The sequence below is a fragment of the Lissotriton helveticus genome, chromosome 5_1 (genome assembly GCF_964261635.1).
Source record: "Lissotriton helveticus chromosome 5_1, aLisHel1.1, whole genome shotgun sequence".
Lineage (NCBI taxonomy): Eukaryota > Metazoa > Chordata > Amphibia > Caudata > Salamandridae > Lissotriton > Lissotriton helveticus.
In genome coordinates this window covers 930,955,499-930,982,698 of record NC_136065.1, presented here as the reverse complement: position 1 = coordinate 930,982,698, position 27,200 = coordinate 930,955,499, and the positions used below count along the sequence as shown (strand labels likewise).

Here is a 27,200-nt window from a genome sequence, read left to right as displayed (position 1 = left end):
CATGGATTAAGCAGTCTCCTACACGCGGAATATCCAGAGCCGCCTCCACAAGCACTTTATCCAGGTCATTAATGTAAAGGGTAAACAGCAGGGGCGCAAGAATACATCCTACCGGACACCCCTACCAGAATTAAAAGATCTAGTGCAGTCACCAGCCTGCGTTATCCTAACCGAGGTTGTAAGATCTTGGTAAAGGTTGGCTAAAAAATAGACTAGACAAGGGTCGAGACTCTTTTCCAATAAGATATTCTAGAGCTTTGACCTGTTAACCAGGTCAAAAGCGCTGGATAAATCCATAAAAGCCATCGTCAAGCGCCCCTCCTTGGCCATAGTGTATTTGCTTATTAATAAGTGAAAATTTAAACACTGGTCCATGGTACTCCTCCCCCATCTAAAACCATATTGCATATTAGATAAAATCCCCCTCTCATGTACCCAATCAGTGATTTTAGATAGGATTACCTTTCCCAAGATTTTTACAAAGGAATCAATGAGGGATATCGGCCTATAACACCGAGGATCCCCTCGCTGCCCCTTTTTAAAAATAGGAATAATGATTGATTTTAAGCAGGCGGCCGGAAAACCAGCTGAGCCCACAGCACTAAAAATATTTGCAAGGATTTTAGCCCAAAATTGGGGGTTGCTTTTATGGAGGTCTGCAGGCAACGGCATCTGGTCCCGGTGCTTTATTACTAGCAGTGTCTCTTATCGCTTTCTCAGTTTCCCCCTCACTAAACTCAAGCGGGGCACAGGCTCGATAGAGTGAGGACCAAGGCGTACAATCCACTACCCTCACTGACTCATAAATCGCTTTAAAATGGGAAAGCCATTGGGCTTCAGTAATATTACAATCCTGGGCCTCATTTTCCTCCCCTGAAAAAAAGGGGTGTTTATGATGGTCCAGAACCTTGAACTATCTCTTAGCACCTCCATGGACAACAGTAAGTTCCACGCCTCATCCTTAATCTCCTTTTTCCGGCTGTGAAGCACTAGCTTATATTCCTTCCTCCTTCCGGCTATGAAAACCCTATCCCGTGGTTGTTTTTTGAGGGCTAGAATTAAAGACCGATGGGCTTGAGAGCATTTCTCATCGAACCACTTAGGGCCACCCTTAGGTTTAAAAAATATTGAATATAAGAACAAAGCCACATTTTAGATATGGTCTGGCACCACTGACCAAACAATAGTCTTAAATGTTTATACTTGTTTAGACATATGTTTTATAATGTCCATAGATACATTTTTTATTGTAATTCTGGATAATGCACTGCAATTTTGCAAAAATGTTAAGTAATTATGCAAAAATAAAATTCATTCATTCATGGCATCCTACACAGCACAGGATGTCTCATCTAGGGCCTAAAACAAATATGATCACATCACTCCCCTCCTGATAGAATTCCATTGGTTGTACTTGCTAAACCACACCATCTTGAAAATCAGCTACATCATTTACAAGGCCATAATGACGAACAACCCTGCTCATCTTGCAGACAACTCACCATCTCTGGTGGTTCTCAGCACACCTGCAGCCAGGACTAAGACTGAGAAGTGTTTAAAAAAAAAAAAGACGGCGGGCCTTTTCATTTATGCACCCTGGCTCTGGCACAACATACCTGTACCAATAAGGTCTGTCCCAAGACTATTCAAACTTTAGAGAAAAGTTGATTACACTCTTTTTTAAGGAACACTGCATCACAAACCAGCTACCTCTCCTATCACTCATTAACTTTACATTTTTCGTTGACCTTGTTCAGCGCTCTGCTGCCTTTTGTCTAGATTCTCACTATACATAAATACATTCATATCGGAACCAGATTGTATGTGCTCGCAAAAATGTGAAGTAGCTGTCTTTACTAGAGGAGAGAGTAAGGTTCACTAAAAACCTACATAATATCAATTACATGGATAGTGTTTGTTTCAGTTCCAGGAATATCAGAGTCCTACCAATATCCCACAAAGTCTCAGGGACATAATTATATACTGTAGGTATATAATTGGGATATCAAGTGTTTTGTGAGTTTATACAGAGATTTTAAAGAAATTACTTTTTTTTAGATATCCACTATGATCCAACTAAATGTCCGTGCCCAGTAGAGTGACAGAGTGGAGTAAAGTGTGACTGTTTTTTCTCTCCATTTTACTGCTAACCACCATATTCCTATTGAGCATGGTTGGCAATGGCTGCAGAGAAGGGTGGAACATTTAAATGCTCCCTTAAATCTGGAATGCAGGTTAGTGCATTCTGACAGATAACCCGATTTTACTAACTGGAGTGACTGCTAAATTCTAGTTATTTTAACTGGTGTGTTCAGAGAATAATTAAATGAGTCTTCTCTGTGTGCATTTTGGTTGCTCAAGCAGTAGTGGGGAGTATAAAGTGCATTGGTTTATTTTGACTTCATACAGCATCAAGCTAGGAGCACCTTAAGGTTCAATTATCTTGCCAATCCCTATCAGTAAATATACCCACTCACTCCTGGAACTCATCAAATTCTTTGACCTCACATGTTATGAATATGAAGATGACACCCAGATAATCCTTACGGTGGAAGATACCTAATCATCTAAGTTTGTAAACAAGGCGAATGCCTTTGAGATGTTAAAATGTAGATGAAACAGTAGATAACGAAGCACCCTAAACCTAACACATCAAAACCAGAGATGTTATCACGTGGCGATTGAAATACCTATGATCCTTTGACCACCTTGCCTGAATAAACAGGAACACTTCCAACCATTACAAAAGAAGTAAGAAACCTAGGATCTTTCATAGACGTAGGGTTCTCTATGTACTCTCAAGTTAACCAAGTAACAGAATTTATATTTCACATGATGCAGAGAGTGCAGCTGATTTCCCACACATGGGTTCTACAGATGATTCAAGCAACTATTTCACTGATCATATCACAAATGGATTACGCCAAACACTTTTTAGTTCCTACATCTGAAGCTACAAGACCATATCTTACCTCTTTTGCTGTACCTCCATTGGCTCCCTCTGTTAGCTAGAAAATGTCTACCTTTAAAAATAAACTGGAATGGATCCGTTTTCCTACAGATGAAGATTAGGAGATTAACTCAGAAAAGGTCACAATGCCCCCAACTAAACATTCCACCTTATACTATTGGTATTTGTTTCTATCCAAACCGCTTAATTATGGATCCCACTATATGAGGAGTTGAGACATAGATAACTACCTGACATTTCGTAGAATATTGAATACCTGGCTGTTTCTTCCTAAAGCTTCTGGAGGCAATCTGACCACTATCACTCTGTTACCCCAAGAGGAACCTAATAATGATGGAACCTAGTACAAATCTGTATTTATATTAATAACTCATTACTTATCACAAATGTTATCTATTAATCATTTTACAGACAAAATGGAACTGACTACGAGAGTACCATTGTCAACAGCAATGCTAGCCATAGCAGAAAGAATCTGAATTAAACACAAGTAAATCACAATATGCATGCTGAAGTATACCATGATTAAAACCTCATTTAAAAAAACAAATTCCAATCAAGAATTGTTGGTCTTTAACATATAATTCAGATCCCGCTTACCCTCACATACCAGCTGTAAATTATAGCTTGATATCACATAGACATAAGCATGAACCGCTACTAATTAAATATGTGATTTTTCTTAACTGACTAGGCACATCAGAATATTTGACAATTTATTCTGCTCCACTATAATAATATCTATCCTCACAAATGATATTTAGAACTGTGCATGAATGACAGGACAACTACATCACAAATTTCATGACAACTAGTATCCATGTACATCACAATGTTATTTCTAATGGGAAGCATCCCATCAGTTTGAATACATGAAATTAAAATCCACACAATAATGTGCCACACAATTGTCACAAATTTGCTTGACAAAAATCTCTACAGTTTGCACGACAATAAATAGACACATCTGGGCTAACTGTAGCCACTATGCTTGATTATGGGCTGTTTTATAATTTGGTGTAAGGCCTGTCCTCCACCAGGGTGACAGAGTAAATGACTCCATCGCCCTAATGGAGGGTGCCTCTCGCAAAACTGTGAAATGTCTGCTAGGCCAGCAGGCATTTCAAGCTTTGACAGGAACCACTCTCACAGTGGTTCCTAGTAATGTATTATAACTAAGGCTTCCTGTTTTCCGTTTTTACTGATTTTTACAGATAAATACAGACAGAAAACAATGTGCTTCCAGTCTGTATTTATTTTTAAAAGCGGAAAAATACAGACAATTTTGCATCTTTTGAGAGACTTTCCATGCTGTCTATCATGATTTCCAGACAACCGCTGAGCAGATAGACAGCATAGAGAGTTAAAAAACAGGATGAGATTTCATCAAATACAGATATATGCTAGCATATATTTGTAGTATAACACTGTTAAGTGTAGTATTTTGTTATACACGGCTGCTTAATTTGTAAAACATGAGAGGCATCCATGTATGAGTGCATGTCCAAGAGTTAAATAAATGTGGAAATATACCATTTTACTGCTCCATTCATTTGCAAAACACAAAATAAATATGGATAAACACCAATGAGATGGCGAAAAAATAAATATGAATAAATACAGACGGAAATGTAAAAGAAAAATACCAAAACTGAGAGCCCTAATTATAACCTTGCTGAACGACTTCTTAAAACATGACAGAGCCGTACGTCAAAGTAATGTTGTTATTTTTTTCTTTCAAAAAGAAAGTTCCAGAGCTGGATTTTCTTTTTGAAAAGCACATAAAAACAATGTCCGCCTCGCCCTGGGAGTTTCCTCCCATGGCAAGGGGGCGTTGTGCCCTTTTCAATGCCCTCTTCCGCCAGATTTTTCTTGGCGGTGATGTGCATTGAAAAATGGCTATATGTCCTCCAATCTCAATTAGGTGGGAAGACATATAGACAAACCTCCAACGCCCCTTACTCTGCGGGCCCTCTGAGGAGTTTGACCATGGCAGAGACGGAGTAATTTCCGACATTGTCAAACTATGGTCCACATGAATTTAAATCGGATGGATGGACAAAGTCTTGGTGGGGAGAAACCTCCATTGCTGTTGCCACAGAGTTCTCTCTCTGCCAAGATCTAAATCAGGCCCTATATCACTAAAACTGGCATACCCCTGATTAACATCCTACCCATTTGCAAATTATTTCACCATCAAAAATAAGCACATTTAAATACCAATACCAATTTTTAAAGGCAAGACTTTTGGACTGGCTAGTGGTATTGTTAGGTGGATCTTTAAGGAGTGTGGTTAACTGTGCAACAAATGGATCAACACACTTAATATTCCTTTTGCATAGGATGAATTTGAAAGCTGGGATTAATTTTCTTAAAGGGAACAACTTAGACTTTCCCATCATGTTCCATTGGCATGTGGGGTTACTTATTGATGTGGTAACCTATCTACCCACCCAGGGCTATTTTTAGCAAGCAACACCAACATGCAGCACTTCCTTTGTTTTGGATGGTGAAGAAAATTAGCAGGCTGCTCTGTCCCTGTAGCATGGTTTCTCATCTCTAGACATTGTGTGGAGCCACCGCTAGGCTGTTAGGTCAGCCTCTGGAAGTGTGTGAAGAGGAAGAACCACAGCTCTCCAATAAGGCTCTTCAGTATTGAATCTTTCATAGATTTACATGCTTAAAACTTCCGTAGCGTCGAGGTGAGAGTCCCACAGTAATTATAATTCACTATGGGGGGCGGAGCTAGCCGGCGTCGAAGATGGCCGCTCGAGTCACTAGCTCCTCCGCTCGTGAAACTATTCATTAAGTTATCCTGCGTGATAAGGTGCCCGAGAGTGCTAAAAGTCAGCGCCACACAAACAAGAAGGCGAGAAGCGGACATCGGTGCGAAATTGGCCGGCTTTGAGCCCCGGGGAGCGCCGTTCCTGCCCCTCCCCCATGCGCGTCGGCTACAGTGGTGCTTGGGCTGACCACGGAGCTGCGCGGAGAGGCTGCTGTACCGGGGACCGCTGCAGCGAGGAGATCGCTTTCAGGGGACGCTGTGGCGATCTGCAGCCCCCCCCAAGACACCACAGAGATCCGAGAGGTGGGAGGCCGTGGATAGGAGCGAGGGGCGGCTGAGCGGCGCCGGGCCCTGGTGCTCTGCCACGACGCTGGGAGCCTACGCGAGCGCCCGGCTTCAGGAGGGCTGCTGGGCCCTCGGCCCCGACTTGCGACTGTTTCGGCCTGCGGGGGACACCGGCAGAGTCCCCGGGGGATGACGGGCCACACACATGCCCGGGGGAGTGGAGGAGCCAGCGCACGCCGGGAGGGCTGAACTGCTGCCCGCACTGCGACTGCCGTGAGCACGGCTGATGACTGGAGCTGATCACGAGGCGCACATAGCAGGAGGGGGTGGGTCCCTGCAACCTGGACCTCCACCCCCCCCCCCCACCCTGCCACTGCATCGCATCTCCAACCGGGGCGGACATACCACCCTGGTGGGCCCGACTGTGCGCTGTGTGCCAATGCCTGAGAAGACGACCACTGATAGATGCCATTTTGGCGGCTGGCTAAGCCGCCCCTACCCGTGAAGAACCCTCCCCCACACTGCACGCACCAGGGTCCCGCAACACTCGCTCTCACTGAAACCTGATAGAGAAAAGTTGCCTAGTGGTATGCCCACGGAGTGCCCGCATGGGGTGCGTGGACTGGATCCTCCTCATTGCCTTCCCCTCACTCTCAGCTACCGGGGTAGTGCCCCTTGCTACTGTTGCTGGATTAGCACTTTGTGCATTGGCGTTTGGGTGCGGGGAGCTGCGGTCCCTGTAGCGTCATTCCTTTGGTGGACTTGGAGAATAGCGACTGGAGGTGCGGATTTCGCCTCTACACTGCCTGTAATTGGGCCCACGTAGCAGACTGTGTAATACCAACCCTCTCGAAGTCTTGACGAACCTGTGGGGGAGTTCACGGAGAGCGCGTTCCTTTGCTGCTTTGGGTTTTCAGAGCTGAGGGGACCGGCGGTGCTGTTGCCTGGTCCGACACTCAACGCCTGAGGTCCGCTGCGGTCATTGAGAGTTTCTAGAGGCCATAAACAGGAGTGACGGTGAGTCCCTAGATATCTGAGATGGGTCGCCCTGATAGAACGCAACCTAAGATAGCATTTGACTCCAGTAGAAAACCTAAAACTACGGACAATCCGCCCCAGGAGGCAGACACTGGACTAGAAAAGGCAACAGGAGATGAGAATACTGAGACAGATCTGCGCCACATACTGCTTGCCATGGAAAAGAATCTGCAGGAAGGCATTGCGTCTTTGGGCACGAAGATGGATGCATTGACGTACCGAATGGACCGCGTGGTGGAGAGACTGGATAAACATGCCGAACGCATTGACATGTTGGAGAGACGCATCGCGAGATTGAAGAGGCCCAAACAACCTTGGATACAGACCATAAGCAGCTGGGGAAAGTGATTCAACTGTTGCAGGACAAAGCCGAGGACTTGGAAGTAGGTCGCGAAGAAGTAATATACGCATTACTGGCCTGCCGGAAAGTACCCCCACCGTAAACATGGAACTCTTTATAGAGACCCTCCTAAAGAAACTATTGGGCGACACTGCATTCTCCGGAATGTTCGTGGTGGAGAGAGCGCACCGCACACTGGGCCCAAAACCAAAGCCGGGAGCCCCACCTCGTCCGATAGTAGCGAAACTATTGAACTACAGAGACCGAGACGTGGCTCTAAAGCTTGCTAGAGAAAAGGCACCTCTGCAGTACGAGGGGAGTGTTCTCTCCCTATTCCCGGATTTCACAGCACGGGTGCAGGAGGCACGGTGTCAATTTATCCCCGTGAAGCGTCAATTGCGGGAGCTTGGGGTCAACTATGCAATGCTCTACCCTGCGAAATTACGTATCAACAGGCAGGGGAGGTCTACCATTTTCACCGACCCGAGAGCACTCCAGAAAGCCATGAAGAGCTAGAAGAAGGATCGAAAACGTGTGGCAGATGATGATTCGCTAGAAGGAGCTTCGGGAGGTCCACTGGATGAACAGGATTGACCCTAGGACACATTTATCATTATGCAAGTTCGCTGCAGCAGCTGCGCTGCAGCATGTATGTCTTCTTCAGGACATTGTTGTTGCCTGTTGGTGACGGTGCGGCGCCTTGACGGCACGGTGGTTATAAGTGGCCTTACTGACGGTCTGAAGGGGCAACAGCGAACTTCAGGTGATGTGGGAGGGAGTTCATTTTGCCATTCCACTACGTGGGTAAGTGATTGAGTCTTACTACAGTGGGGAACATCTGCTCAATATTATGTTACATGTGGCCTAACTGCGATCAAATTATAATGGAAATTTAAGTAGACAATCATTCAATTGGGCAAAGTTGCTTCTGTTGTATGTGCCATGATGTGAAGGGGCGTTGCAATTATTTCTGATAGAAACAATGAGTGGTAGCACTCATAACTGAGGCTGGACACAATATGTGCAATGATAAGGGCACCGGATTTCACCTAATATTGGTATTGTTTGGGCGGAGGGGCGGAGTGAAGCGGGGGGAATGCATACTTTTGTTGTCTTCCTGCTCATTTATTGACACAGACTTACATAGGGTGAGCTAGCTACCTACGCCCCTGAGTGTTGTACACACCCCCCTCTTGCTCGTCCTCTTTTTCGAGGGTGTTTTCTTTCTGCCATGGGTATAGCTAATTGTCTTTTTATTTATCTTTGTATTTGCGTTGGGTTGTGGGAGGTGGGAAGACGGGGGTGGTGAGTTTTTCGGGTGGGCTGTGTAGGGGGTTGCGAGTGAGGGGGAACTGGGACTCGGGACGCGGCCAGGTTGGGGTTGGGCATGCGTGGGTGGGGGGAAGGGCGAGATCGAGGGTACAGTTCTGGTTATTGTTTATGCAAATGTTTGAATGCATTTCTATTGATGATGCACTAGCAATTCTCTTTGGCAGCAATGCTGGTCGACACGTGCAATGCTTTATGGAAAATTTTGAGATGTCTGCTTTCACACACCTACACCACCCATATAATGACCACTCTTATGCAAGGTGACGTCATGACCTCTGCTAGCCCACGTCCGCCTGGAACGGCGCACAGATCACACGACGGTGACACTATTACTTTCCTGACTTGGAAGGTTAGGGGACTAAATGATCACAGAAAGGTGCGTAAGGTCCTACAGTACCTTACGAGACATGCAGTGGACATTGCACTTTTGCAAGAGACCCTCCTGCGTGCAGATAGCCCAACCTTATGCTACAGGGGACTGCACAATCACACACACTCCGCGGGCTTTACATCTAGCGCCAAAGGGGTGCTGACCTGGGTTAATCCACAGCCCTTTATTGCATTTCCACCGACTGTCACTGACCCCGAGGGGAGATATGTGATCACGACATGTACTGGCAAAGGGATGAAATTTCACGTGATTAACACATACGGTCCTAACTTCGACTGCCCCTCTTTTTATGTCACCCTAGCGCATAACATCAGAGATTTAGGGGACGGACTACTCCTATGGGGCGGGGATTTAAATTTGACCAGAGACCCTGCCATGGACCAGTCCGATGGGCCTAGCAGGCGCCCCTTGGCCTCCTCACGTGTACTAGACGCGGAGATGACTAGATTGGGACTCCAAGACGTCTGGAGGACAAAATACCCGGCACAAGGGGGGTACACTCACTACTCGTCACAACACGACATACATACCCGCATTGACTACTGGCTGTTCTCTGCATGCCTCCTCCCTAGTGTGCGAGCGTGTAGGATACTGCCACTTACTTATTCAGATCACTCCCCGGTATTGGTCACTGTCTGCGCGCCGACCGCCTCCCTTCTCCTGGCGACTACCCCCATACGCGCTGCTTGACGATGCTTTTCGGGAGGAGATTGCCTCCGCGATAGAAGACTTCTTTGAAAGAAACGAGGGGTCGGTTGACTCATTCACAACACTCTGGGAGGCCTTTAAGGCGTTTATACGTGGTATCCTCATTTCTAAACATGCTGGAGTCCTCAAGTCCATCTGCAATCGCCTGGAGCTTTTAGAGCGCAGGCTTAACCGCTACCGCGCTACCGCGTTTTCCCGCTGTGCGCTAGAATTTCAAAAATGCGCGGTTTGTGACAAAGCCAGCTCGTCATCTGCGTAGCGCAGGTAACGCCCATGACGAGCTGGCTTTGTCATCCGCATCGAAGGGGTTAAAGATATAGAAACACGTCGTCTTCTTGACCGTAGGGCGGACCTGACACAGGAATTAGCGCAAACGATTAGAGAATATAACGAGGACCCGGATGCTGAGGTGAAGTACCAAATATTATGGCGAGGGGGAACGCCCAGGGGCGGTGTTAGTGCAGATGGCCAAGCAATGTAGACAGAATGACGGGAAGGCAGCTATTCGCTCTCCTCTCACTGGTGAGGTTCTAGACGATGCGGAAGCAGTGGTTCGTTTCCGTGAATACTACGCTGCCCTGTACGCTTCGAGGGGCCCTATGTCAGAGGAGCGCATCATGGAGTATCTGACACATATTCAATTACCTTGGCTCACAAACACACCGCGAATTCCTGGCGCGTCCATTTGGTAGGGAAGAGATTGTCTGGGCGCTGTCATCGATGAGGGCAGGCAGCGCGCCGGGAAGTGACGGCTTCCCTGCATCATTTTATATGACATACTCGGAGCTGTTGATTCCTAAGCTACTGAAACTAGTGGAACAGATCGCAGAGGATGGGCGGATGCCCCCGACAATGTGCGAGGCGGTCATTATAGCTCCTCTCAAACCGGGTAAGCCCCCAGAGGACTGTGCCTCCTACCGACCGCTATCTCTTATTAATGTGGATGCAAAGATCTTTGCAAAAATAGTTGCGAATCGTATCAGTCCGCTGATACCGACCCTGGTGGCCCCCGAACAAGCGGGATTTGTCCCTAGCCGTACTTTAACCTACAATTTACGTTCGGTATTTGCTGCCTTTCAACATACCAGACAGGAGCTGCCTGCAGTTGCGGTGTTCCTGGATATGGAGAAGGCGTTTGACTCCGTCGAATGGCCTTTTCTACGAGCAGTATTACAACGCATGGGAGTTGGGGAGCTGTTCATACAACTAATTAACACACTATATACATCACCACAGGCGCGTATCTGGGTAGGATCGTTCACGTTGGAACCTTTTTGCATTGAGCGAGGCACCAGACAGGGTTGCCCCCTCTCCCCCCTCCTGTACGCCCTAGTAGCGGAACCACTTGCCCGCCCCCTTAGGGAATACCACGGTCACCGAGGTATCCGTTTTCCTGGCTACAACCTGATAGTATCTACATATGCGCAAAACACTCTTCTTTATGTACGCGACCCAGATACGAACCTATCGAGGGTTTTGAGAGAGGTAGTGTTGTTCGGATCATTGTCTGGGATTATGGTTAATTGGACCAAAACGGTGATGTTCCCCCTTACTCCGGCCACCAGCAGAATAGATTCGGACTACCCCACACAATGGTCCACTGATTCGGTCAGATATCTAGGCATTAAGCTCCATACAGATGCGGAAGTGGTCCTACGGGAAAATTATGGCGTTGCTGTCTCAAAACTCGAGGATGACATAGAGAAGTGGATTGGCCTCCCCCTCCCCTTAATGGGCAGGATTTCGTTGCTTAAAATGATTGTACTTCCCCGATTCCTGTTTTTGTTCAGTAATATCCCCATGGTGTTATCTAGCAATTTTTTTTAAACAGCTGCACTCATTGATATTACGATTAGTCTGGGCCGGTAAACAGCCCAGGGTAGCTTGGGATATCCTTATTCGACCTTACGAGGACGGAGGTTTACAGGCTCCTGATTTGGAGCTATACTATCGAGCCGCTCAGGGTGCGCACGCGTATTATTGGATACACGGTCCTGCCAACGCCCCTCACATCCTCATTGAAGGCATAGTTGCCGATCCAACTCCGTTACCTGCACTTATGGCTCGTCCCAGAGACAGACGTACGCGTATATTAGATTCTCTTAATGCGATGACTCACGCCTGGTACCATTTAATGGACGCTCAGGCCTGCTCACTGCTATACGCACCAGGGGCAAAACTAGAATGGTGTTCATGGCTAGATCCTTGCAAGGATAGGGGAGTTTTAGTGGCGCTGGCAAAAATACAGCTACACACCATGGGGGACCTTTTCCTTCACGGTACGGTCCGTACGTGGTAAGAGGTAATTGTAGAGGAAGGTCCGAGAACACCACCTCTGGCTAGATTCCAATTTCATGAGTGCGGAGCGCCCTACGAATGTTACTTGGGGAGGACATGGAGCAACCACCTACTGTGCACACATATGAATATGTGATCACGGCTAAATCCCCAGCGCGCCTCATATCACGTCTTTATCGCGACACACTGACGGAAAGAACATCACCATATGCGAAACCTAGGTTAGCATGGCAGTCCGATCTGGGGATAGATCTCCCAGAGGATAAATGGAAATATTGTTGTGCCAATGTCAGGAAGTTCTCTTTAAATGGCAGACACCGATTGTTACATTTTAAATTTTTAAATAGGGTATATTATTCACCTGAGCGTCTGCATAGGTATGGATTGTGAGACGATCCCAGCTGTGTACGATGCAGGGCGCCCTCTGCTGATTTCTTTCATTTGGCATGGATGTGCCCGAAAGTGGCTGCTTTTTGGAATGAAGTCTATATCGAGGTAAACAGAGTCACTGAACTAGCATTAACCCCTAACCCGCTGCTCGCTCTACTGGGATATTCCAAAGATATAGCACCGGAATTTCGCCGATTGATAGATATAGCCTTCCTAGTAGCCAGACGGTGTGTGGCACTCACCTGGATGAAAGGGCCCGTTCCAACATTCCATAAATGGACTACTGACATGGTATATTGTTGCACACAAACAGGCCTGTACAGCGAACAATTACCCCCACGAAATCGACCAAAAAATTACTGGGCGCTGTATCTGTAGAGGAAACCAGTAGCGGACACTGCTGACACTGATGGAACACGATCTGCCTTGGGATCGGGGTCATGAGAGGTCACTACAGGACAAGCACATACCTCACTGATACATCCATTGCAGGAGTATATAGGCCGAGACTACCTTTTATTACCCCTACAGTAGGTAATGGAGTCACATCAACGGTGATGGGTTACCTTCGTGTTATGGATGGAAGACTGTGTCGCTCACCGGGGGCGCTGGGGCGAGATGTTAGTGTACAGACACTGTATATTTTTGCATTTCGCTTGTGGGAATGATTTGTTGTAGCTGATGCTCCTGTCAACGGGGAGATGGAGGTTATCACCAAGTATAACATGCAGAGATTACATTGTATAATTGCTTTTATCCAATGTGTCTGCCGATGTTACTGCCGAACCGACCGTAATACAATATGTTTTTTCCTTTTTGTTATGTTAGATATATCTTAAATAAAATAATTTTAAAAAAATTATAATTCACTGTGAAAATCAAAAGCACTAGACAGTAAAGTCAACCCCTGTGAGATTAAGCCCCTGCCTCATTCCTCTCCTCCAGAGCCACCACACCTCAGATTTCTAACCACACGTCATGTGAAAGGAAGCCTCACTGAACTCTGCTCAATTTGGTATAAAAATTGTTACTGTCACTTTGTTACCTTCAGTTAAACTTTTCTTCAATCAATCAATCAATCAATCAATCAATGCATTTATATAGCGCACTACTCACCCGGAGGGTCTCAAGGCGCTGGGGGGAGGGGGTCCGCTACTGCTCGAACAGCCAGGTCTTGAGCTGCTTCCTGAAGGCGAGGTGGTCCTGGGTCAGGCGGAGGTGGGTAGGAAGGGAGTTCCAAGTCTTGGCGGCCAGATAGGAGAAGGACCTTCCTCCTGTGGTGGCTCTTCGGATGCGGGGGACGGCGGCGAGGGCGTGGCTGGTCGATCGAAGCTGGCGTTTGGGAGCGTAGAAGTTGAGGCGGCTGTTGAGGTATCCTGGTCCTTGGTTGTGTAGGGCTTTGTGTGCGTGGGTGAGGAACCGGAAGGTGATTCTCTTGTTGACCGGGAGCCAGTGCAGGTCTCTCAGGTGTCCGGAGATGTGGCTGCGGCGGGGGATGTCCAGGATGAGTCGTGCTGAGGTGTTCTGGATCCGCTGGAGTCTCTTCTGGAGTTTGGCGGTGGTTCCGGCGTAGAGGGAGTTGCCATAGTCCAGACGGCTGGTGACGAGGGCCTGGGTGACCGTCTTCCTGGTCTCGGTGGGGATCCATCGGAATATCTTACGTAGCATGCGCAGGATGTTGAAGCACGACGAGGAGACGGCGTTGACTTGTCTGGTCATGGAGAGGGAGGAGTCCAGGATGAAGCCCAGGTTGCGTGCGTGGTCTGTTGGTTTGGGTGCGCTGCCCAGGGCGGGGGGCCACCAGGAGTCGTCCCAGGCGGAGGGTGAGGATCCCAGGATGAGGACTTCCGTCTTGTCCGAGTTCAGTTTCAGGCGGCTGTTCGACATCCATGTGGCTACGTCTGTCATCCCTTCGTGCAGGTTGGCTCTGGCGGTGGCGGGGTCGTTAGTGAGGGAGAGGATCAGCTGGGTGTCGTCGGCGTAGGAGATGATGTTCAGGTTGTGCTGGCGTGCGATGTCTGCGAGGGGGCTCATGTAAACGTTGAAGAGTGTTGGGCTGAGCGAGGAGCCTTGAGGGACGCCGCAGATGACTTCGGTGGCCTCCGATCTGAACGGGGGGAGGCGGACTCTGTGTCCTTCCGGCGAGGAAGGAGGTGATCCACTCCAGTGCCTTCTCCTGGATTCCGACGTTGCTGAGGCGCTGTACTAGGGTACGGTGGCAGACAGTGTCGAAGGCCGCGGAGAGGTCCAGGAGGATGAGGGCCGCTGTTTCTCCGTTGTCAAGCAGGGCTCGGATGTCATCGGTAGCTGCGATCAGGGCGGTCTCGGTGCTGTGGTTGGCCCGGAAGCCAGACTGCGAGAGGTCGAGGGAGCCGTTCGTCTCGAGGAAGGCGGCCAGTTGCTTGTTGACGGTCTTCTCGATGACTTTTGCCGGAAACGGGAGCAGCGAGATGGGGCGGTAGTTCTTGAGGTCGGTTGGGTCTGCTGATGGTTTCTTGAGTAGAGCGCTGAGTTCGGCGTGCTTCCAGCTCTCCGGGAAGGTGGCGATGTCGAAGGAGGTGTTGATGATGTCCCGCAGGTGGGGTGCGATGACAGCGTCGGCCTTGTTAAAGACGTGGTGAGGGCAGGGGTCTGTCGGAGATCCGGAGTGGATGGAGTTCATCGTGCGGATGGTGTCTTCGGTGCTGATCGGGGTCCAGGCGCGGAGGGTGGTGGTGGGGGGCGGTGGTTCGGTCGTGGCGTGCGTCAGTTGAGTGCTGAAGCTGTTGTGTATGTCCGCGATCTTGTTGTGGAAGTAGGAGGCGAGGGAGTTGCAGAGGTCTTGCGAAGGGGTGATGTCGTTGTTTCCGGCGTTGGGGTTGGAGAGCTCTTTCACGATGTTGAAGAGTTCCTTGCTGTTGTGTGCGTTGTTGTCCAGTCGTTCCTTGAATGCGGTTTTCTTGGTGGCGTGGATCAGCTGGTGGTGTTTTCGGGTTGCGAGCTTGAGGGCAGTCATGTTGTCCGGTGTTGGGTCTCTGCGCCAGGTTTTCTCAAGTGCTCTGCAGTTCTTCTTGGAGCTCTTGAGTTCGTCGTTAAACCATGGGGCTTTCTTGCTGCCGGGTCTGCTCGGCGGGGTCTTCAGCGGGGCGAGGTCGTCTGCGCAGTCGCTGATCCATTTTGTGAGGTTGGTGGCTGCTTGGCTGGGGTTGGTTGTGCTGGTGGGAGGGTTCTTGCTCAGGGAAGTAGCGAGCTGGTCTGTAGTGATCTTGTTCCAGCTTCTGCGGGGAGCCTGTTGCTGGTGATGGTGGAGTGTGGTCCTTCTGAAGCTGAAGTGGACGCAGCTGTGGTCCGTCCAGTGGAGTCCCGTGGCGTGGCTGAAGGCGATGTCCTTGCTGGAAGAGAAGATCAGGTCGAGTGTGTGTCCGGCGTAGTGGGTGGGGGTGGTCACCAGTTGCTTGAGTCCGAGGTTGGCGAGGTTGTCCAGCAGGGTGGTGGTGTTGCGGTCGTTGTTGTTCTCCAGGTGGAAGTTGAGGTCCCCTAGGAGGATGTAGTCGGCGGAGGGGAGGGCGTGTGGGCTGATGAAGTCGGCGATGTCCTCGCTGAATTGTGTGCGTGGTCCGGGGGGTCTGTAGATGAGGGTGCCTCTGAGGGTGGTCTTGGGGTTGGCGTGGATCTGGAAGTGCAGGTGTTCGGCGGGTGCGAGGGTGTCGTCGGTGTTGGTCGTGATGCGGATGGTGTTCCTGTGGATGATGGCAATGCCTCCTCCTGTTTGGTTGACGCGGTCTCTCCGGATGATCTTGTAGCCTTCTGGGATGGCGATGGCGATGTTCGGCGCTGAGGAGGCGTTTCCGTGACGAAGGCGACGTCTGGGTCTGTGGTGTCGAACAGGTTCCAGAGCTCGACGGCGTGTCTGTGGACGGAGCGGGTGTTGAGCAGGATGCACTTCAGGTGGGTGCTGCTGGTGTTCGGCTTGGTGGGTGCTGGTGTGGCGTGGGTCCGGTTGCAGGTGAACTTGCAGGAGTGGCAGCTGAAGGGTCCGTGGGTGCGTCTCGGTGTGGCTCGGTAGCAACCCGGTGTTCGGCAGGTGTTGAGTGCGTTGAGGTCGGTGGCGTCGTAGGTCCGTCGGGACGGCTTCCGGCGGTGGGGACCAGGGGTCCTGGCACTGGGCGCGGGCCAGGCGCGGACGGGCGCAGACGGGCTTACCTTTGGCGCACCTTCGGCGCTCAATCGGTGCTCCCGCTGCGCGCGTCTGCTGCGCGGTCGCTCTGGGGGCGTCATAAGAAGGGAGCCGGCAGGGAGGGTCAGCTGGGAGGCGGGGAGCGCGTGGGCCAATCGGCAAGCGGGGGGGCGGGGTCGCGGCGGGAAAAAACGGCAGGCTTGGTGGGCGGCCCTGCGGCGGCTGGGGCGCCGGATCGGCGTCTGGCAGGCAGCAGGTAGAGGTAGGCAGGCAGAGCAGGCGGGGAGCGTGGGGGCGACCAGGCCGTGGAGGGCGCAGTGGTCGCTCCTGAATTTCTGGGTCCCCTTAAGAAGGGAGCCGGCAGGGAGGGTCAGCTGGGAGGCGGGGAGCGCGTGGGCCAATCGGCAAGCGGGGGGGCGGGGTCGCGGCAGGAACGGCGGGAAAAAACGGCGGGCTTGGTGGGCGGCCCTGCGGCGGCTGGGGCGCCGGATCGGCGTCTGGCAGGCAGCAGGTAGAGGTAGGCAGGCAGAGCAGGCGGGGAGCGTGGGGGCGACTTCTTCCATCTGCAGAGGTATATTATCCTGTCTGTGCCTTGTTCTGAGAGAAACTCAACATGTCGGAGGGATCCAAAAATGGGTTTATTTAGTCCCCGAAAGACCTGTAGTAAGATGAGGCTATTATTTTATGAGGACCCCCTCAAGGAGTGTCTGTATTGTTTAGATTCAAATCTTAAGCCTAAGGACTGCAAATATTGCAGAACATTTTCTGCCAAGACATTGAAAGATAGAGAAGCAAGATATCTATTCCGGCTTTAAAATAGGAAAACTACAGAAACTCCAGTCTCTGTAGGTAAAGCATGCTTAATTCCTGGCAGAAAGACCTTGAAGAAAAAAAAAACATGGTAAGGAATTGAGTAGAGAACTACCTGAGAAATTACGAAAAATTTCAGAAAAAAGAGGGCGGATCAGACGAAGTTTAGTTATACAGCAAATTAAGGCTCATCTCAACAAAAGAAATCAAGTTCAGAACCTTCTACTCCTTTTTAAGCTGCATTAGCCTCTGCAGATTTAAAAAAGTATACCTCAGATCCATCTTACAGATCACACACGCTAATGGCAAACCGTTGATGAGACAGTTGACGACTGCTACTGTCAGTGTCAATCTCGTCTTCAACATCAAGACTAATCCTTATGATATTTTTGTCATCTATGAGACTGTCTATGACCATTCTGTTGTCGACACTAAAGACTGCTGCTCTGTTGTCGCACCGTCGACGGACGATCCTTCAGCGGCCTTGACGACGGCACCGTCGACGGCTGCAACAACGACCAGGATTTTATATTCGAAGACAGCTCCATCGATGGCCATGACTAAACCCTTAATAAGACCAGAAGAACTCTTACAAGCAGGATTTACCCTCTGTTACCAGTACACCTTCTAGAAGTAGAAGGTTTAGAAGAAAATGATGATGCCAGATCTTTCGGGCTGCAAGTAGCCCATCACAGCTGCAGGTAAAATGCCAGGAAATAGATGAGGAGTTCGTTCAGAATGAGCCAGCATACTTACAAGGGGATTTCTCCTTTAAGGAAAGGCAACATGAAAAAACAAGATCATATGAGGAGTTTCATGAGGCTGAAAAATCATGACCTTGTGAAAGATATCAATACTGGAGAACCACAGTGTACAGGTAAATAACTTGTTTTTTCTCTGTGACGACTGAGCCTTCAATGCTTATGTGACCTTTAATGCTACATATGTTTAAACTGTTAGGCTACATCTCTTTACATTGCCCAAAGCCGTCTGTTTAAAGAGCAGCATAGCATGAAAAGGCTCAAAACTGCTGGAGATATGCAGAAATATTGTGTGCTGGGAGACAACGTACACCATTAGTACGGTTTATGATAATTAAAAGCCCTGGTTGATTGCAGGGGGTTGCATAGTGAATTCTAGTTTGTGCACAGACCCTGTATTACTCATTGTATTGGTACTCAGTTCAGTTGAGTTCAAAATCTTTATTCAACACTTCAAAATGTCATAAAAGTCTACATGTGTAAATACATGTAAACATAAGACAAATCCATTAAAATATCAAAACAATTGAAAACTACATCTCCTTAAAATCTCAGAGAAACAGAGCTATAGAATCCGATGCGTAAAACTAAAAGGATCTGTTTTAAACATTTAGCTGTTAATAATTGTTTCTTATTTACAAAGGTTCCAGCATCAAAACATGGCTGGTGCAATTATTTTTGTCACTTTAGGTAAAACGCTATTTTGCATCTTCCTCAAAATATATTTTTGCGCCTTGCAGCAACTTGATGTCTCCCTGCTGCTGATGCCCTGAGCCACTGCTTAGAATTTCCTAACAATCTGGGACAGTGGAAAGAGGGGCAGACAAGCATATATTTTGTGTAAACGGTATTACCAGTAACTCAGTCAGTCTGCCCGCTACCACTGTATTTACAAAGCGCTGACGATTATATGTTATATGTTGTAAGAAGTAAAACAGGGGCGGACAAGCATATATTTAGTGTAAACTGTATAACCAGTAACTCAGCCAGTCTGGCTGCTACACCTGTATTGACAAAGCTCTGACGGTTATATGTTGTAAGTAAAACCAATAAAAAACTTAAAACATTTTTTTTTAAAACCTAGCCCTGTTGACATATCAGCTTTGCCACACAAGTTAAGTAGCAAGTCTTCACTTTAATATTGTGTGCATGTTAGTTTAAAGGCTGATTCCTCATCAAGCCGCTCTGTCACAAAACTGCTTGATTACTATTACACTCTTTTATCATCAACAAAGGAAGTGACCCTCACTTTTTTAAAGAAGATATTTTTGTTCTCGTTTTTGCCCTATTTACCTGTTGATCTGATCATTTGAAGTGTTCCATTTTGGTAGATACATTTACTTCGAATGTAAATAAGGTAGTGATATTTGCTATTATATAGTTTGTTCAGTTTGATTGTGGTCTTATTGGTTCCTGTTATGTTACTGGCCCCATCTTCGCCTCCATATTCTTGGTTTCACATTCGTCAGTGACTGAAGCGAGCAATGTTCCTGTTAAGCACCCGAGAGTGGGGTCGAGGTGTTCTACTAGCTTGTAGGGTCTGGCCTTTAGCTTTTTAAACTTGGGTCTGGCCTGCTATCTCGCCAAACTGTTGTTTTTTTTTTAAAATAATTATTTTTATACTTAATATGCATGCATAGAGGTGCGTTTGTTCTGTAGTATTCATTCAGCGGTCCATTTAACTGTTACTCACGTTTTACTTCCACTCACAAAAGCAAACAGCATGGGTAAATGGTTCAGTCCATTTACTAATTGGCTTTCTTTCGTTTGAGTGACTGTACACAGCCTCTGCACATTGCTCACACCTCCTAAGTTGTCCTATTCTCTTTGGAGACAAAGATGATTCAAAGCGTGTTTTCATTATTTTATGTATTTTTTACATTAATCCAAATACTGGTTATTTATTTTGTCAGCACTTCTTGTGCCAAATTAGATGGTGATGTGCTTTTTATCTCCGTTTTAAAGTTGGTGTTTTATTAATATTGTAGCTGTCTGTGATTTGAGTGTCTGGTAAAACGGTGATTTATTTTTGTCGCCTTAACAAATAGTATAAAATAAAATGCAAGGCACTCCAGAAAGGACAATTGTTTAAAATATTGCATAACGGTCACATTAGTGAATGCAGTTTTTAAGTTTCAAATTTTTACAGCTATCAAGAGGCAGCCACATACTTTTGACATATTCTTTTTTTTACCTTTTAATTTCTGAGTCGTTTGTTATTAAAAAAAAATTGCACTATCTTGGCAAGTCCAGAACTATTGACTTTGCCAACACTTGTTCATACTGCATCTATTTGTGTTAGATGAGCACTGTAATCTAGCGCTAACTTCATATGTTCTTTAACGTAGTGGCATTTTACCTAATTAGATCGACCTTGTAAAATATGCCAAACAAAGGAGAGGGAATAAGCTTTCTCTGAAAGGCCGATTACAATCTTCATGTGTTCCTTGTGTAATTTTTAACGTTCTGCAAACGTTTGTAAGAACTATTTTCGTTTCTTAGTTATTTTTGCCATATTAAATTTGACACTACATGCCTTGAGTGAACAGATTATAATGTTACTTTTATTCTCTGTGTTAATGACTGTTTTTAGGGCTCGGGCCTACGTCACCACGAAGTGGGGCGGAGCTCCGAGCTCTATAGTAAAAGAAAAAAAAAAGTGTCTTTAGGGGTCCGGACAGCAACATTCCTTAGTGCACGCGCTTTTTTTATGGCATGTGCATGTTCATTCGTCTTCGCTGTGCTGTGTTTTTAGTAGCCTTGACATGATAGGCTATCTGTAATTTAGCGTGCGTCATCTTGGCATTTTCTCTGTGGTTACGCGCACAGGAGTCCATTAATTTCAATTATGAGCTGTCAGGGTGCCGCGATAATGTAATGCAGATGTTGTGGGCGCGTTCACCAGTCTGCTGGGAATGGCGGCGTTCGTGCTTTTCCTGTGTTTTCCTTCCGTGTAGGGCAGACTTGAAAGGCATTGTCTTAAGAGGAGAAGGCCATATATCTTCAATTATCTCGCCATCACGGCGGAGATAATTGAAAACATATGCCTGCAGTGGCGAGGCCGAGAGCTGAGCAGGATGACTCCATGCCACAGTGTAAGAAAGCGTCCGCATCAAAGCAAAGTGTAAAACTTAAAAAAAAAAAAAGTGAAAAAGCGAGTGGCTGTGGGTGTCCAGGGGTGCAGCAGGTGCAGTGACACCTGGGCCTCGAGGGTCTCCTTTAACCCAGACAGTGCTGTATTTTACTACCAGTGGCTGTGAGGGTGCAGCAGGTGCAGTGACACCAGGGCCTCGAGGGTCTCCCTTAACCCAGACAGTGCTGTATTTTACTACCAGTGGCTGTGAGGGTGCAGCAGGTGCAGTGACACCGGGGCCTCGAGGGTCTCCCTTAACCCTGACAGTGCTGTATTTTACTAGCAGTGGCTGTGGGTGTCCAGGGGTGCAGCAGGTGCAGTGACACCGGGGCCTCGAGGGTCTCCTTTAACCCAGACAGTGCTGTATTTTACTACCAGTGGCTGTGAGGGTGCAGCAGGTGCAGTGACACCAGGGCCTCGAGGGTCTCCCTTAACCCAGACAGTGCTGTATTTTACTACCAGTGGCTGTGAGGGTGCAGCAGGTGCAGTGACACCGGGGCCTCGAGAGTCTCCCTTAACCCGGACAGTGCTGTATTTTACTACCAGTGGCTGTGGGTGTCCAGGGGTGCAGCAGGTGCAGTGACACCGGGGCCTCGAGGGCCTCACTTAACCCTGACAGTGCTATATTTTACTACCAGTGGCTGTGGCTGTCCAGGGGTGCAGCAGGTGCAGTGACACCGGGGCCTCGAGGGTCTCCCTTAACCCAGACAGTGCTGTATTTTACTACGAGTGGCGGTGGAAGTCCAGGGGTGCAGCAGGCCTCACTTTACCCTGACAGTGCTGTATTTTGCTACCAGTGGCTGTGAGGGTGCAGCAGGTGCAGTGACACCGGGGCCTCGAGGGTCTCCCTTAACCCCGACAGTGCTGTATTTTACTACCAGTGGCTGTGGGTGTCCAGGGGTGCAGCAGGTGCAGTGACACCGGGGCCTCGAGGGTCTCCCTTAACCCAGACAGTCCTGTATTTTACTACCAGTGGCTGTGAGGGTGCAGCAGGTGCAGTGACACCAGGGCCTCGAGGGTCTCCCTTAACCCAGACAGAGTAGTGAGTGTAGAGTAGTGAGTAGAGTAGTGAGTAGAGTAGTGAGTAGAGTAGTGAGTAGAGTGGTGAGTAGTGAGTGCAGAGTAGAGTAGTGAGTAGAGTAGTGAGTAGTGAGTAGAGTAGTGAGTAGAGTAGTGAGTAGAGTAGTGAGTAGTGAGTAGAGTAGTGAGTAGAGTAGTGAGTAGTGAGTGCAGAGTAGTGAGTAGTGAGTAGAGTAGAGTAGTGAGTAGGACATCACAGGCAGCAGCTGTGCAAGCTTCTTACACTCACAAGGAGACCACAGGCAGCCGAGTTGCAAGCTTCTCCCACTCACAAGAAGGACATCACAAACAGCAGCGGTGCAAGCTTCTCACACTCACAAGAAGGACATCACAAACAGCAGCGGTGCAAGCTTCTCACACTCACAAGAACGACATCACAGGCAGCAGCAGTGCAAGCTTCTTACACTCACAAGGAGACCACAGGCAGCAGCGCTGCAAGCTTCTCACACTCACAAGAAGGAAATCACAGGCAGCAGCTGTGCAAGCTTCTTACACTCACAAGGAGACCACAGGCAGCTGAGGTGCAAGCTTCTCCCACTCACAAGAAGGATTGTGATGCCATTAGCTCAAACTCAAATAAATCCGAGCCCGATTGCATTTCTAATGCTTGTTTAAGATAGCAATGGGGATAACATTTTAATATGTTTTCATGGCTTACTGTGAACATTGCACTCAAAATAGTACTTTTGTGTAAAATCTTTATTTGAAAGAAACTAGGATGGCATTACTTATTATTCCGAGTTCATAAGTATTTGCTAGGTTATAGGAAGTTAGAACTGCTATGATAAACGGTACCTTGTCTTTATTATTCTGCTACAGCAGACCAACTATTTTAACATGTTTTAACTGTGCATAACATCCTTTCATTTCAGTTCAACAGAAATAGATGATATGCTTCGAAAATCCACAAATCTGCTGTTGACCAGAACCCTGAGTAGTTGTTTACAGAATCTTATCAAAAAGCCTCACATAGGGCTGACAGAGGTAGGTTGTTGAATCCCTTTCCCGGATTATAACAGTTGACCTCGGCACATTTACTCGCTTCTGTCGCCCATCTCCCACCCTCCCTTCAGCTGCCTCAGGCTGAAGAATCAGAGATTCACCCTAGGAAAATACACTCTGTAGTTTCAACAAAGATCTTAGCGTGGATGCTGCATGCTGTTTTTTTAAAGCTGTATTAGGGTACCTTTGCAGCACACAAATTAAATGTATTGTACTGATAAACGACGAATATAAGTGTTTCTCTTGAATACTATTGTTCATAATCGTGTTAAACTTTTGTTTACAAGTCCAAAAAGGAGCCAGAATCTGCAGTTAAGTTAGGCACGTAATCATTTGTTCAATGCGAATCAGTAAAGCGGAATAATGCACATGTTTGCAGCATTTGTTAAAGAAACAGTGACATCGAGTGCTGTCATCTTATCTGGTTGTATTTTCTGTTTTGTAGCTGGTGCAGATAATCATTAACACGACACACCTGGAACAAGCCTGTAAATACCTTGAGGACTTTATAACTAACATTACAAATATTTCCCCTGAAACTGTTCACACAACAAGACTTTATGGGATTTCTACATTTAAGGTACGTGACTTGCAACACAAGCGTGCCCTGTGACTCTATAGGGGCTGTCAGTTACCTATGATTGATGTTCCAGTTCTTCACGTGGGAGCTCTGTGTTTGACCCTCAGGAAATAGGTCACTTGGTAGTACCTACACAGCAAGCTAGAGTTGAACTCATAGAGGACTCCTGCATTGCCTCGAGGCAGCTGTAAGGGAGCACCAGTGTTGAAGAAATCGTAACACTGTGGGTTTCAATATTTGATTGGATTTACTGAAAATTCAATGCAACGACAGTCTAATCAAAGCTCTAAGAGTGCTCTGGAAGGATTACTACTACATTTCACGTCAATAAAACAATAGAAAAAGCGTACGTTTGTTCGTTGGCTGGTTTGTCTCTCTACATTGAACCATGAAAGGCATTTGACCTGAGACATAGAGACTTACCAGCAGCAGCTCCTCCACTATGGCGGAAGAGCGACACCCCCGTCAGCACTTTAAAAAGTGTAAAAGTAAAACGATAATAGAACGGGTTTAAAATCCATTTTATTTAGCTGGTGCTGGGACTTTGGGCCGGGCCAGGGTGAAGATAGGCTGGAGGGGGAGTGGTGGGCTCTACCTACACTGCGCATGGGGTTTTTGACCGACCGTCTCAAGCCAGCCAAAAACCACCTGTGCAGTGAAGCTTTCTCCAACCTCAGCTGCATTGCTGGGGTTGGAGAGAGCAGGCAGAGACTCCCAGTCTGTCCTGGAGCACACCTCATCGCGCTCAGGCCAATCCTGAAACTGCTCTCATGCATGAGAGCAGCTTCAGGATTGCCTGGAGAGCAGGATGGGAGCCTGTGCCTGAGCCTGTGCCTGCCTGCAGTGGCAGAGAGGAGCAGAAGATCGTGATGCAATGCTGAAGGGCAGCAGGTCATTTTTATTTGTTCTTTTTTGTCTCTGTCGTCCCCTGTTACCCCCCTCTCCCCACCTCTTTTCCCCAATACGAGCCACTCCTGGAACTTAATTCACTGTTGTAATCTCATTAACAGCCTCACTGACAAAAACAGCCCCTGTATAGGATATTATAGAATCTGGAAGACATTCAAGAGTCCCTAAGCTTACCGTAACAACTAATGTTCTATACTAGTCAAACACACTACTTATGAAACTTGCTCAATTAATTATGTTTTTTTCCTAAACAACATAGTTGTCTGTTAGATTGCCGTATGGCAGCCTTTCCGTGTGAGGGCCCTGGTCTCATGGTAATATGTCAAAATAATAATTACATTAAACCAGAATGAGCACCCCACTGCTAGTCAAAAAGTAATGTATGTGGTATTGAACTATAACTAGCGGCCACACTAGGAGCTTTAGTTACAAAAAAGATATTTCTTATTCTGAGGCCACAATTTGCTATTCTTCGCAAAAATTCAGTTTCAAAGGAATACATTACCAGCGACAGTATGGTAAAAAGCTAAAGGGTCACATTTTGTGGGTTCAATGTTGACAGCAGGTGATCCTCGACATTGCATGTACATGTCTGGCTTTCTACTACTGGGTCTGTAACGGATTAAGATACTGTCTGACAAGTAATTTGGATCAGTTTTCTGCTGCTCTGCATAACCAAAAAAACAAACCGATATTGCAGGGTGATATACATTATCAGCAATCAAATTATACATTTTACAATGTCTGTCCCACTATTTCAGTCTGTTAAATGATTACCAGCCAGTGTATTCAAAACACTGTTGGCTCAAGCCTCCAGCCTCCATGCGGGATTGATATTATGCATTGGCCCCAAGACCATGGCTTTTGTGGGCTGTAAGCAATAGTATTCAATGTGGTAAAGAAAGACAGGCCGGACATACTCTAAATCACTTCTTTTGCAGATATAGAGTTCTGGTGCTTGAGGGTTGCTATCCTTTGACTGGGTCCCAGAGGCCTTGGAGCAATTGTTTGTGACTTGTCAAGCACAGTCAATACAAACAAGGAGAAAGGACCTTTTTTATGAGGGGGACAAAATCACATGACTGCTCATCAGTACTTCATAGCAACTGCTGTGAACAAAAACATAGACCCCTTAATTTCTGTAGTTTGTTATATAACAATTAGTAATACTACTTGCAGTTTAGGCTACTTGCAAACAGGTTCATCTCAATCTAGCACCTGTAAATGTCCTAGGTATTATGAATAGTGCTGTGAGTGCTTGCCATTAATTTTATTTTTTATTATTACCAAACAAAAAAGGACAAACTTACAACAGCGGCACAGAGATCATGAATGATTTGAAAGTAGGCAGTCTAAAGGCTCTATGGCACTATTCTATTAGTGTATTGGTAATGAAGGCAAAGCATGCATCTAAACAATATTGTTAGTCACGATTAGTCTGTAGGTTTTTTTCTGAATGTAATCTACAAGTAATGCTAAATCTAACACAGTATATTAAACTCTTCAAGCAGTGAAAGTTCACTTGTATGGTATCTGCCATCAAAAAAGCTGGGCACAGAGTGATAACGTAGGAAACAATTTCTTGAAGAGAAATTTCCTCAATGGGGCCCATATGTCTCTAGGCCTGGAACTTAGGGGAGTGTGGAGTGGTAGTTTTCCAATTGGTCATTAAAGTAGATCAGACTAGGTCCAGCATGGTTCATATATAGACCTGGCCCCTTGATATACCTCCGTAAAAGAATTGTTGTCCAGAGATTTTCATTTTTGATTTGTGTTTTTGTATCATTAGAGAACTAATTTACCTTGAGTAGACATTGCTAATCAGGGCAAATTTTTCTGGACGACACTTTTTAAAACTGCAGATGTTTTGCAGTGATGATGTAATATTTCAGGAACCAGGAGACCTATATACTTTATTTTGGTGTCAAAACAGGTTTTGGGGATCAATTAGTCTTATAGAGACAGAAACTAACTCCTCATAGCAACCCTTCTGCCATTGTCCGAAATGGCTGCTCTATAATGATGTGTTTTAGCCATCAAATTGGTAATTTATTTTAATATTGTTTTGTTTTCAGGTTTTCTGTTGATTTAAATTTGTAAACATGAGCAAAGCAGGTGGTAGCAGAGGATCTTTACCTCCTGACAGAGTGTTGCTAACTACAAAAGCTGAGGACTCCTTCAACAAAGCAAAACGTGTCCTATGCCAAATTAATCCAAAAGAAAAGCTAACA

At 46.9% G+C, this 27,200-nt stretch overlaps 1 protein-coding gene across 3 annotated transcripts in view; it reads left to right on the top strand.

Annotated features, from left to right (window-relative positions):
• Nucleotides 1–27,200, top strand: part of EXOC6 (exocyst complex component 6) — a 1,337,279-nt gene that overhangs the window by 846,665 nt on the left and 463,414 nt on the right. For all 3 annotated transcript variants that reach the window (XM_078643405.1, XM_078643403.1, XM_078643404.1), the window contains 2 exons: nt 23,351–23,462; nt 23,926–24,060. In XM_078643405.1, coding sequence (XP_078499531.1) covers nt 23,351–23,462; nt 23,926–24,060 — 247 coding nt within the window. The remainder of the gene's footprint in view (nt 1–23,350; nt 23,463–23,925; nt 24,061–27,200) is intronic.